We start from the raw sequence: 14304 nt of genomic DNA, 5'->3' as shown, positions 1-14304 counted from the left end.
GAACAGTAATATATATGCACAGATCTGTATGCGAAAGCACAGGCTCCATGGCTCTTAATTCAACAAAGTGCTTGCATTACGGGCTGCTTTAAACAGATTATTAAAATGCATGTCACTCATGACTCAGCAAAGTATGCGTTTTGCTTCCCTTGCCTTTGATGCTTTAGCAAAAAGATGGGAGCGTACGCAGGATCAATGTGCATTTAATGAGTCTGCCTTATATTTCGAGAAACATAGAAATCTGGGACTTTGAGAGGGCTGTGTGTCTTGTGCCCTAATTGAAACCACAACAATGACAACAAATCCATATTTGAACCAATGTAACTCCATCCTGCAACCTGTGTATATTACAGATTGAGCAATGTTGTACAATTTCTCTTACTTTGCACCAATTTATTCTGCTAATCATAGGAGTGTCAAGGTGCTGAACTGTAGCCCACCTCCTTGACTACCAGCAACCTTATTCAAGTCAGATCAGATTTATATAGTCTTTTTCTGCAAATACTGCAGTGGCGGTGGTTCATGACAGATATAAGCAAGAAGAGCACTCAGTCCAGCAGTGCCTCTGTCCTCTGAGCCATCGCCAGCACTTCCCACATACTTTCAAACATATATTTGCACTCATAAGGACTAGAAACTTGCTTTCTTCCTTAAAGGGAAAAAAAAAAGGAAATCTGGGATTTTAGATAGCTCAACTCTGCACCATGCACAACTGGCACAGCCCTTTGGTGTGTGCAAACACTTCTATCTGTGTCCAAATTGGGGTTTGCTCATTCTCCCTGCTCTCAGAATAGATTTCCTTGGAAGCTATTTCTAAAGTTCTTCTGAGTTTGGAATGGAAAAGGACCTACTTTTCAGGGAAGTATATGAAAACAAAATTCGGCATTTGTATTATTTTAAACGATAGATTGATTCCGGAACAGGTCTAGCAGTTGATTTCTCTTTTGAGAAGAAAGACTGTGCAGCTTGTAGTTTCTGGGGCATATATTTGTCCAGGGGAATCTAATGGACCTCTGATAGGGGATGCATTGCCCTCTAATTCTAGATATGCAGCGGTAATTCTAGATATTCAACGTCATGTAAAAGGTCCGCAAACGTTCATAAGTGGTCAATCACGAGCGTTCAATAAATCGCTTGCTTAGAGGAGCCCTTAAAAGAGAGCCGCTGGCTTCTCTTTGGCACCAGGAGTTTTGCTGGGGGGCAGAGACGAGGCCCTTGGGAGGCGGTTGGAGACCCCAGGCCTCCAGTTGCTGAACCCCTATGACAGAGGTTAATGTTGAACAAGCAATAACAGCAGAAAATGAGGCTTCGCTGTCTGCTATTCTCTGCAGCCATTCATTGGGAGGAAAACGTCCCAGTAGTGGAAAATGTTTTTGAATCTGCCTTTGGATGACTTCCCCCTGGAGTCCAATTATTAGTTTCTAAGTTTTCATGGGGGAATAACCAGGCTAGTTAGCAACCGAGCTGATTTTTGATGGCAGATATGGGGCAGGAAAGAAAATATCCCATATCTCTACCCACCCCACCATGGTAGAAACAGAGATCCAGCTCCAAGGGTTGCGTTTGTGCTATTTCGAGGACTGTGCTGTCGGAGATGCCTTCCAAGCTGACCTGTAGCCTCACACTAGTTTTCAAAAGGGCAGAAAAAGAAAAAGGGAGAGGTGTTCAGAGATGGCACTTCCCTGGATAAACTGCCACTAATAATGAAGCACAACCCAGGCCGTCCCTGTTCCTGTCACCAATGATTGAGGCCAGATCTACACCTTGTGTCAAATCATCATGATCCCACTAGGGTAACACCGTATCCTTCTTGTGCATTTATCCCTTAAAGAACACACTATGAGCGTCATCAGACCGTGGGGGGGGGGATTGCGTTTCCTTACCGTTGTCCCCCCCCCATACTTCTGTCCCACAATACTTCCTCTTTCTTTACCCAGGGAAGAAAGAGGAAGTAAACAATGATCACGTGGCCCATTCAGTGGCTGTTTTTAACCCACTGCTTCTCCTGCAGACAGCAGGAAATAGCAAGACATTTTGCTTCAGCCAAAGTCGGATTTTCTGGGTCTTTTTTTGTGACGGGAAAACAAGCAGAAGGGGTGGGAGTTGTGACGGAGGCGGACAGCGTCGTCAAAAGGACCCATGAAAAACCATGAGTGGGCAGTAACGAGCATACCGTAAAACACTCGTCTGATGATGTTCTTTTTTCTATATTATTATTATTATTATTATTATTATTATTATTATTATTATTATTATTATTAAATAAACATAACACTGTACACAACCATACTTGTTCTGTAACCCTCCCCAGACTTGGTCAATTATGGCCACAGCTAGACCTAAGGTTTCTCTGGGGATCATCCAGGGTTCGCCCCTGCCTGAGCACTGGATCCCCTGTGTGTCACCTAGATGAACAGGTTTGACCCCTGGACGATCCAGGGATAAACCTTAGGTCTGGCTATGGCCTATATCAGGTCACAACACTTAACATGCAAAGTGGAATTATCTCATTTAGTTGTGACAAGTCTGACAAAGTATTTCAAGGAGATTTTTGATTATCTGGTTCTTTATGAATTGCACAGATGCTGACGATGCTCAATGACATTTGATAAGGTATTTTGGATAATGTGGAATAAAAAGAAGAAAATCACACTCTGAAAGTGGAATATGGAATGTGTACCAGGAGTTATCAGTGCACTTCAATACCACTATAAAGCAATAGTGTAGATCTAGGCCAAGATATGTTCGGTTATAGTGCTGCCTGGATCCTTTGCCCTTCCAACTATACCACTCTGAGTGATTTCAAGGACTCCCTCTCTCTTAAAGGGCCCTTTATTCCTTGCTAGATTGGTATGCCTGGAACTGTAGCTATATGGTTCCTCTTTTTTCTTTCCCAAATCCACCTCTTATGTGAAATCTTTGACTAAACACCTTGGTCCTCAGTCCCAGCAAAAACAAACTCTGTGTTTGTGTCTGTATGATATACACATTGGAGGCTGGTGGCTCGAAGGTCAGTGGGGTGCAGAATCCGCACTGGGTTTCAGTCAGAACCAATCAGAACTCTAAGGGAGCTATCAAATGTGCAAAGAGTCCCTTAGAGAGCCAGTGAGGTATAGTGGCTAAGGTTTTGGACTGGGAATTGGGAGACCTGGGGTCTAGTCCCTACTCGGCCATGAAAGCTCACTCTGTGACTTTGGGCCAGTCACAGACTCTCAGCCCAACCTACCTCACAGGGTTGTTGTTGTGAGGACAACATAAAGAGCAGAAGGATGTATGCTGCCTTGGGTTCATTGGAGGAAAAAAAGGCAGGCTATAAATGCAATAATAAGTAAATACTGACTGGTTCTGGCTGAAACCCATAATAGAATCACCACCTTATGGACATCAGCATCACCAGCTTCCACTAGATTCACACAGATACTGGATTTCCTTGCTTTTGTCCTTTTTCTTCCTTCTCCCCCTTCTAAATTTAGATTGTAAGCTCCTTGGGGCAGGGAGCTGTCATTTTTACTTATGTTAAGCCCCATGTACACTGATGGCGCCGCTGTTTAGTGCTCTACTTACAAGCATTTGTATAAGAAAATCCAACTCCCTTTCAAGAAGCCTCGGTGTGCGTGTGGCCTCTCTCTTTCCCGGCCCCTCTTCCCATCCTGTCTTCTTAACTGAACATCTTTTCTTTTCTTTTTCTTTTTGCTGAATTAGCTCCATTGCACCTGTGCTCCCATTCAGCACAGACCCTTTAAAAATGTATTTAAAGAGAAGCTAAACTTGGCTACTCCACAATTCCATCTCTGTGGTTCCCTCTCCCCCAATCTCCTGTTTTACGGGCACCTTTTCCTCCCCCCACTACACTGCATCTAATTTATCTGGGTATGAACGTATGACTGCAATTCAATCCAAACATGGTTAATTTTAGAATACAATTAAAAACTGCAGTTCCTGGAGGAAGGAGATTGCATGGATTGTTGTTCTCCTTTTTTTCTTTTTTAGTCTAAATTCTATTTGCTAACACAGCAAAAATAAAAAGGGGGAAACCAGCAATGGAAGAGAAACAAGAAAGAAAATCCAGAGATAAAAGTATATCCATTCCCAATAATCATTCACAACACCATTAATAAGCAGAGGGTTGGACTCGATGGCCTTATAGGCCCCTTCCAACTCTACTATTCTATGATACTAAAAATAAAAATATTCAACACTTCCTTTTCAAATATATACATTAATATAAGCAGCCCACATATGTAAGGATCCAAGTGAAATTGATGAATTCTTGCTATTTAGTAGTATCAGTTTCACGCTTGGTAATCTAGGGTGACCATATGAAAAGGAGGACAGGGCTCCTGTATCTTTAGCTGTAATGTAGAAAAGGGAATTTCAGCAGGTGTCAATTGAAGAGGGTGAAATTCTCTCTTCATCAACACAATTAAAGCTGCAGAAGCCCTGCCCTCTTTTGTATCTGGCCACTCTACTATAGCTAGTGTAGCTTTAACTGTTGTGATGAAGAGGGAATTTCACCCACTTCAATTGACACCTGTTGCAATTCCCTTTTCTAGATTACTGTTAAAGATACAGGAGCCCTGGCCTCCTTTTCATATGGTCACCCTAGGTAATCCATAAATCTTTTTTTTTTGTTCCACATAATCATTCATTTATATTTTATACACATTGTATGGTAAGATATGCATTTTAAGGTGAAACATATTTTAATATGCATTTTATGACAAGGTACATACAGGTCTGGATGCAAAGTTTGATGTTTTTAAGCAAAAAAAATATATTGCAAGATTTGGATAAGTGCAGAATCAGAAGCATAGCTGTGTTCCAATCTGCACACCAGTTTGGGATTTGCAAATCAGGTTATTTGCTTACAGCCACAGAGTGAGCAAAACTCTGGACTACCCCAAACTATTTAGTCATCCTTACAGTTTAGTATTTATTTTATTCTTTTTTCCTCAGTTGCTGTTCATGACTGAGGTCTTCTCAAGGTGGTTTGCCAATAAAATTAGCAAAATTCAATATCCAGCAAACGATAAAAAAACCCACCTGAAATGTTATCCCTCTTAAAACAATAAGCCAGTTATAAGGTGAAACAACCAATTAAAATATGGAAAACAACAGCAAATATCTGGTCAAGAGGGCAGGGCTCCTGCAGCTTTAACTATTGTGTAGTGTGACCATTTGGAAAGAAGAATAGGGCTCCTGTATCTTTAACAGTTGCATAGAAAAGGGAATTTCAGCAGGTGTCATTTGTATATATGGAGAACCTGGTGAAATTCCCTTTTCATCACAACAGTTAAAGCTGCAGGAGCTACACTAGAGTGACCAGATTTAAAAGAGGGCAGGGCACCTGCAGCTTGAACTGTTGTGATGAAAAGGAAATTTCACCAGGTGTTGCCTCCATACAAAAGACACTTGCTGAAACCCCCCTTTTCAATACAACTGTTAAAGATTCAGGAGCCTTGTCTTCTTTTCCATAGGGTCACCCTAGGGTTGGCCCTGTCTTGTGGGAAACTATGACTACTTCATTTGAAAGGAATTTATATTGAAGGAACGTAATTTGAGTGACAACACAGTCATTGCAATGTTTTGATTGTTTAATTGGCTCGCAGGATTATTCTGTCTGGGTTGTGGAATTTAGGCTTATGGACTGGGCTGCAAACTTTTGCCTCTGTTGCTAATAAACAGGTGAAGGCCCCAGGGGAAAACAAAACTGGAAAAAGCAGAAAGCCCCCCATTTTATTGTTATGGGTTTTTTTTAATCCCAAAACAAAAAAAGTCTTTGGGAATTGGTTTTGCCCATATATATTTTTCTGGATTTTCCATTTCCCCCCCACTGGGCCTTTGCATCTCTAGCTACTAACCTGAGAAGGTTTGCATTTTGGTTTTCATTTTTTTCTTTTTTAGAATATCCACCGCTTCTACAACCACACTTGCCCTTGACAATGGAGAACTGTTGCTGCCAAACAGAGAATAGTTGTTTTAAAAGGATATTGTTCTTATTTATACTTTTGGTGGCTTTAAATTTCGTATATCTGTTTTTAATGTTCACTGTTTTTAACTTTTGCAAACCGCCCAGAGAGCTTCAGCTATGGGGCAGTATATAAATGTAATAAATAAATAAACAAACAGGGAAGTGTTGTGCCATCACTAGTGCAAAGATAAAAATGCACACGGGTTGTGGGGGACGACTTAATTCCAAGTTCTTTCCTTAACTCATAATTTCACATTATTCAGTATGTTTATTATGTGCACTATTTTAACAAATTGTGTGTTCATGGCATGGTCAGAGCTCCCTCCTTGGAATAAATACGTTGAGTAAGTATGTTTTCAGATCTCTCTCTCTCTCTCTCTCTCTCTCTCTTCACTTCTTCCATTTGCCTCTGGCTGTATAATATAGAGAGTCCAGCTGCTCATGGTTTACTAGGATGGATGGATTTGATAACTTAAGGAAAACCTTAAAACCAGAACATTAAACAGGTTGTTATGAATAGGGCATGTACCAAAATGTTTGATTGGTGTTTTGTCAGAGTACACTGATAGAACATTATTGATTCAAATGAATCGTAATGTCTTTTGGGATATGGATTTTTTTTAAAGGCCTAGTTCACCCAAAACATCATGTTCCCCTGGGTCTATACCATCTCATACTACAGATCTATGATTGCACCAGTGAATGCTTCCCTATTTTGTGTGTGTGTGTGTGTGTGTGTGTGTGTGTGTGTCCGTGTCCGTGTCCGTGTCCGTGTCTGCCCTTGTGCATAGAAAACTAATATATCAGGAAGAAGACTTCTTGCTTGGTCTTCTTCCTTGATCTGCGATCTTTCCATGTGCAGAGATTTTTTTCCCCCTGGCAAACATCCAACTTTGCAGTCTCCCATAGAGCTTTCTGGGGGAACACTTTTATTACCCCATTTGCTTTTGTGTGAACTAGGCTTAATTCTATTTCTTATATAGGTGTTTTGGTTTTCAGCTTTTAGACTGTATTTTGCATACTGTTTTGAGGTTAAATTATAGTATTTTTGGAATATCACTATCGTATTGGACCCACTTGGGCAGATTTACATCAGGTATATTTCCTTCTTAAATTTTTTAAAATACTGTTGGGCTAGCCTTGATTTTGTGCTCTCATGTTTTTTTGGTCCATAGTTCCTTCCTCCCTTTTGTGTCTACGTGTTCAAAGTGCTGCTTCCCCCACCTGTCAGTGAGACTTTTCGGGCTACACTACCTGCCACATTAAAGGCATAGCACGTAGCAGATTCTAGCTTTTGTTTACTTTAGTTAGGATCCACTGTACACAATGCATTTAACTTTGGGCTCATCTACACCAAGCAGAATGTTGCACTATGAAAGTGGTATGAAAGCAGTATATAAAAGGCAGGAGCCAGACCAAGCAGGATATAACAGTATAAAAGTGGTATATAGTATGTGTCAAAGGGGGCTCATCAACACCAAGCAGGATATTGCACTGTGAAAGCGGTATATAAAAGGCAGGAGCCACACTATTGCTTTATAGCGGTATTGAAGTGCACTGCAGGATCTACACTACTGCTTTATAGTGGTACTGAAGTGCACTGACAACGGTTGGGGCCTGTGACACATCTACACCAAGCAGGATATAGCACTATGAAAGTGGTATGAGACAGGTATATGGTATGTGTCATGGGGTCTCAACAGTTGTCAGTGTGCTTCAGTACAGCTATAAAGCAGTAGTGTGGCTCCTGCCTTTTTCATACCACTTTCATAGTGGAATATCCTGCTTGGTATAGATGATGATGATGATGATGATAATAATAATAATATATTTCTTACCCGCCTCTCCACTTGGATCGAGGTGGGGAACAACAGCCAATATAAAACACATAAAAACTGATTAAAACATCGTATACATGATTAAAACATCCTAAAAACGTTGATGAGCTCATTGTGTGTTATTTAGCCCTTAAAGACACTTTCCCATATGTGTGGCAGCCCACAACCCATGCTCAGCTGGCCATATGCACCTGCATGCAGGATTTCGCTCTCTCCTTGCATTCCAGTGATGGGTGAGGTCCGGACTCAAAGTGAGCTGGACCACCCCTTCTCTCTCTCTCTCTCTCTCTCTCTCTCTCTCATTTCTTCCCCACTCTGCCCAGCAGACTTCCAGGGAAGGGCAGCAAGCACTATGACCGTTTGCAGAGGGCTTTTGAAATAAGACGGAGGGCTACAGGTTGAGCACCCCTGTGTTGGAGAGCCACATTAAAGTGATGCAGTTCAGGAAACTGTCTTCTGAGATACTGACTAGTGAACAGACCTTGCTTTGCATGGGTCGCTGGTGGTTGAAAGTTGCAGGAACATTTGCAAAGCAAACATATAGAGCTGCCCGAATTGAACACGCCTGTCTGAGTGAAGCCACGCCCGCTAGCATCCCTAGCTCTGGACCCTGCTCTGGTGCACACTTAAAACTCCTTAAGGGAGGACTCTCTCTATCCCATTCCCCTGAGGGGGGATGCTCCACAGCAGGACGTAGGGGCAGGCCTATCACTCCATTCCTTGGCCTATTCCATCTCCCCTGGCTTCAGAAGTTCCCTAACCAAAATCAGGGGGTTGATTAGGGACATTTGCCCCTAGTGGTCGATAATGTCGCTGCAACCTTCAATCATCTGGACACATTTACATCAATTAAAATTAAGAAATGCATTTTAATAATAATAATAATAATAATAATAATAATAATAATAATACCACCACCCTATTTCTTCGATTCTAAGATACACTTTCTTCCCCATATAAACATTTCTAAAAATGGGGTGCGTCTTAAAATCGCGGGTGTGTCTTAGTTTTTTTTTTCTGTTGGTGGTACTGAAATTAGTGTGCGTCTTACAATCGATGGCGTCTTACAATTGAAGAAATACGGTAATAATAATAATAACACTGAGGTGCACACCCCTCGGGGCCCCTTAGTATGCATGCCAAGTGTCATGGTCTTGGAGCTATGGCACTGACAGACGGACAGACACACGGACATCCTCTTTTATTAACATAGATGATTCTGGAACTTATCTAAACACATCTTTGGGCATACTAGTAGTTTTCATTGACCTCTGATTTTTTTCCCTTAAAAGATACCTTCCCTGATTATTATTATTATTATTTTAAATCTTCTTTTTTGCTTCTTAAAAAGTCAAAAAACCACCACCACCATACAGCAAGATTGCACTTCTTCGAGTTCTTCCTCATGGAAAGGGATACCAGATGCAAAAGCTTAATCTAAGTGCAGTGCATTAAACAATTAGCGTGTCTCATTGAGTCAACCAGAACATACTTTTTATTTTTGACTGACAGATGATAAACACGGCCATCTGCTCCTGGCGGATGGCGCCGGAGGGAGAGATGACAAAATGCCCCTGCTTTGAGTCAGGATCTGGTGGGACACACAGGCCGCCACTTCCAGGAGGGGCGAAAATGCTGCTCCAGCGACGGCATCTTTCTCCCCTCCAAAATGCTAACCCTATTAATAGCAGCATTTTAATGTCAGGTTGCGTGACACGTACAAAATCTTGCATAAATTCACAAAGACTAGTTTCAGGGCGCCTCAGTTGTACCCTTGTAGGGATTAGGAAGATAGATTTTTATTTTTTTTTTCAACTCTTCTTCTGGAGCATCAAGCAATACCTTCAGGGAGACAAACTAAATGGCCTCTAGGTTTTCCAGCTGTCTGATTCTATGAATTGGGGATACAACTACTGGATGTCAGCAGGGCCAGCCCTACCATTAGACAGAGTGAAGCAGTCACCTCAGGTGGCAGATGCTGGAAGGTGGCAGCAAGGAGGTGGTGGGGAGAGCTGTGGGCCAGGTGCCCCCTACGTTAGCCTGTAGCCTAATGGATACTGTCCCATTATCAGTGTTGAACGCAGATCCATCTGTTAGTCCAGTTGGCTTTTGTATATGGAATAGGGTGTGTGTGTGTGTCTTACCCTTTGCCTCAGGCAGGAAAATGTTTCATTATTTATATATTCATTACGTTTTTATGCAACCGATTAATTGAAGCTGTCTGGGCAATTCACACAATTGTGGTGCCACCACTGAAAAGGCCCTCTCCTTAATAGTCACCCGCCTCACCTCATTCAGCAGGGAGATGCAGAGACAGGCCTTTGAGGATGATCTTAGAGTCTGGGGAGGTATATATAGAAGGAGATGGTCCTTCAGGTAACGTGCCCCCAAGCCATTTAGGGGTTTGTGGGTTAAATAGGCCCAGAAACACAAATGTCTGGAAGGTACCAGGTTGGAGAAAAGCTGGTATAAAGTGATCTTCGGGGGGGGGGGGAAGGCCTTCAGCCTTTGGCAAAAGTTGGAAGAGGCAGAACTCAACCACAACACAAATTTTGCCTTCTGTAGATTTACTGCAGGTATCTTCTCCTTCTTGGTGACTATTCAGTCCATTAATAGAACATTTTATTTATTTAATTAATTAATTGATTAATTAATTTTTATGCTGCACAATAGCCAGAGCTGTCTGGGCGGTTTACAAAAATTAAAGCCATAAAACCCATTCAAATTATAAAACAAACGGAATAAAAGCATCATATAAAATACAATATTAAAAACACAGCCAGGATAAAACCAAGCAGCAATGCAGAAATTAATACCGATTTTTTTAAAAAAAATACAAATTTAATACAGCAAAGTTAAAATTAAATTGCTAGACTGTTAAAATGCTGAGAAAATAAAAAAGGTCCTTCCTAGTCATTATACGATTGAGAAGGATGTTTGACCATCGCTTGTACTTTGCTAAATGAGTTTAGCTTGTTAAGATGGCAATTCTGAAACCACAAAAACTTTCAGGATTGAGGCCACAAAAGGACCCAGCTGATCAAACCAGTCAAATGTCCTCCAATATTTTCCCAATTAAAATGGGTGCGGGTATGATAGGTTAGTGAGGTAAATCTTCTGGGTTTGTCAGGGCTGGGTTTGTCATGGGGAGCAGATGGAGATAAGCCAGGATCCAGGAACAATGGGACAAGCCAGGAATGAGGACCAAAGAAAAAGTCAGGACTGGAGGACCAAGCTGGAGGCAGGTCAAAGAGCACAGGAAGCTGCCTGATACAGAGTCAGACCCCTGGTCCATCTATTCCAGTATCGTCGGACACTGGCTGGCAGCCATGGCTGTCCAGCGTTTCAAGCAGGAGTTTTCCAGCCCTACCTGGAGATGTCGGAGAATGAACCTGCAACCTTCTGCATGCAAAGCCAGGGCTCTCCCCCTGACTTATGGTCTTTCCCAGCAAGCCAGAACTCAAGTCCGAAAGACATACTAGGAGGCAGGACCAAAGATCAATCCAGGAAACAGGAACACACCAGAGTTCAAGACGACCGTGTTGCTCAAGCAAGGCTTAAATGGAACAGGAAGCCCTTTTATACTTCTTCCTGCCCAGAAGGATCCAATGGCAAGGGAGGGTGGGTGGAGCCAGTCCGGGAGCTTCTTTGCTGAGAAGCTGCAGTGACACGGCCTGCCACATGGGAGAACGGCTAGCAGCCCCTGATGGTGTGATGCCTTCCTCTGGTGGAAGGAGCATCTTTCAGAAGAAAGGAAGCTTTGGATAAAGCCCAATATTAGCACTCATAACTCACTTTTCCCTCAGGAGCCCAGGGAAGCCTACACATGATTCACAGGTCGTCTTCCATGCAGGCATTTACAGGGCCACACCTGCTTAGGTTCAGTAGAAGAACTGTGCCCTGTGGAGGCTGACAGCTCCGGTTTCAGTTGGGCTGTGATTCCATTCCAGTGTTCAGTCAAAACTCTAAAGGAGCTCTCTGAGGTGCTGAAACTAGATTGGGGCTAGGGTTCAGCACCTTGGAGAGCTCCTTTAGAGTTCTGGCTGGTTCTGACTGAAATCCAGAATGGAATTTACAGCCCCACCAAATCGGAGCCACCAGCCTCCACTGTTCGTGCCATACACCATTGAACCAGTTCTGGGCCATATTTTAAGTGGCTGATTCTCACGGCTCGTAGCCTTGTGTTAGAGAGTTAGTAAAAAAGGCCCAATGGCCAAAGTATTGACCCTGTAATAGGAAGATCCATAGTCCGACAGCATGCCCAAAGCTTTAGGGTGGAGTCCTGCATTGAGCAGGGGGTTGGACTCGATGGCCTTATAGGCCCCTTCCAGCTCTACGATTCTATGATTCTATGTCCAGGCATCCAGTGCTGAGAGATATAGTACATTTATATATGGATGTCCTAAATAGACTAGATGTTAGTCCTTAATAGCCCTATCTTTCATTACTTTGCCTCCTCCTTTTAAAAAAACCCAGACACCATCTAAACCAGCTGCCATCACAATGTCCTACGGTAGTCATTTCCATACGACAACGTGCACTTTTGATTTTGCTCTTGACAGTCATGTTCAAGTTCCACAGGAGCATTTGTTTCCAGCCAAAGGGACTGGTGAAGCCCATTTTCGTTCCTACTTTCTGTCTTACGCCGTGGCTTGGCTCATCTGCATGAACCATGCTGAGCTGATCAGGAGCGCAAACCAGAAATAGTTTAATGTTAAGCCCCTGATTAACTGGGCACCGAAAGCACCGTGTAACAATTAGGATGGTAGTGATGAAGCGGCCAGCCGCTTTCATATGGGTGTGGAAGAAGCAGCACTTTTCAAAAGCCTTCCTCTCGATGTCCCACAAAACCATATTCCCTTGTCTTTTCCATTGCTCGTCACAGGAATGTGCTCAAAATAAAGTGCCTCTTTAAAAACTTCAGAATCCTGACGGGCAAACTAAGTAAAGATGGGGCATGTGCTCGGTTATGAAAGGCACATGCAGCCAACTCTGGTGTGTGTGCGTGCATGTGTGTGTAAAACGATAAGAGTAGGGGCTAAATTAATATGTAGATGATCCTAACTTTTTTTTTTTAATTTAGTGAAAGTACACATGGACCCAATCCAGATTGGGACTGCTACATCTGAGTAGGGGGGGATTAAGCTTCCCATCCAGACACTTCTTGCTTGGATTTGACAACCAACCCACCCACCACACACACACACACACACACACACACACACACACACACGCTAAAGGAATAAAGAAAAATTCCATTGGTGCCAATGCTTACATTAAAAACATAACAGAAGCTAGGATCAGCTACATGCTACGCATTTAATGTGGCATGCCATTTAAGCCTTGGGACGGTATGCGTGTTACTAGTCCTTTGAATGGATCCAACACCTTAGTGTCTATCTCAAGCCTGTTTCCAAGGACTCAGTAACTGGGTTCAGACAAGACGATAACCAACAGTGGTTTAAATAGTTGACGTTTGGTTATTTAACCCACCATGGGTTACCGTGTTGTATGCAGGTAGTTTTTTAACCAACGGTTGGTTATTTGGCAAAAATAACCAACGCAAATAACTAACATTGTGCAGAGTTGGCTATTTGAACCACAGTTGGCTATCGTGTTGTGTGGAGGGCCCCGTTGGTTATTTCCTTGGCCACCATTGTTTCGTCAGCCACAGAGTCGCAAGGCAAGAGTGGTCAAAATGGCGGCAGCCACTCTGGTCCAGCCGGAAGGATAGATTTTTGGCTGATGGGATACTAGCCGGAGGACTGAGTCGGGGAGAGAGGGCAGGGGATGAGTGAGTCAATGCAGTGTGGACTAATAGTCAACTTAACGCTGATCCTAATCCACATCATGGTTGATTATCATCATGTTGTGTGGGGAATGTAGCCCCTAGATAAACAACTGTTGAGTTGATTATTACCCCATCGTTGACAATTGTGTTCTCTGAATGCAGCCTATGATTTGCAACAGTATGTGTGAACTGTGTCCCCTGGAAAGTCTTGTGTTGCGAGGCCATGTCAGGTGAGTCAAAGGAAATATTTTTGCCGTTTTGACTCCTGAGGGCCATTTCACTTCCAGAACTCGTCACTGTGTTAGCAGCCATTACTAATCAATAAAGCGCTTTTGAACCCTCTGTCGCTGGAATGGTGGAGTCGTGCTTAAGGGCTGTTTGGATCTCGTCCTTGGGTGAAAAGAACATTGATCTAACAACTGGATGTTGGATGATGAATGAGCATGTATTCAAACCTGCTGAGTCCTCCTGTTCCACCAACTACTAATACTTTCGCTTTTTCTTGGACGTTTAAACCCTTACAGGTACACTTTCACGGGCATTTACACGTTTGAATCATTGATAAAAATATTGGCAAGAGGATTTTGTATGACTGAATTCACCTTCCTCCGAGATCCATGGAACTGGCTGGATTTTTGCGTTATTGTCATGGCGTAAGTAGCTTTTTCCTCCCCGTACTCCTCTAGATCGAACAATGACAGTGT

At 42.7% G+C, this 14304-nt stretch overlaps 1 protein-coding gene across 1 annotated transcript in view; it reads left to right on the top strand.

The window, feature by feature from the left end:
- Positions 1–14304, top strand: part of LOC134398778 (sodium channel protein type 5 subunit alpha-like) — a 297293-nt gene that overhangs the window by 14651 nt on the left and 268338 nt on the right. The window contains exons 3-4 of the mRNA XM_063126285.1: positions 6226–6315; positions 14125–14253. Coding sequence (XP_062982355.1) covers positions 6226–6315; positions 14125–14253 — 219 coding nt within the window. The remainder of the gene's footprint in view (positions 1–6225; positions 6316–14124; positions 14254–14304) is intronic.

Source organism: Elgaria multicarinata, chromosome 1 (genome assembly GCF_023053635.1).
Source record: "Elgaria multicarinata webbii isolate HBS135686 ecotype San Diego chromosome 1, rElgMul1.1.pri, whole genome shotgun sequence".
Lineage (NCBI taxonomy): Eukaryota > Metazoa > Chordata > Lepidosauria > Squamata > Anguidae > Elgaria > Elgaria multicarinata.
Note: the sequence above shows the minus strand (reverse complement) of the source record. Positions and strands in the feature narration are given on the sequence as shown.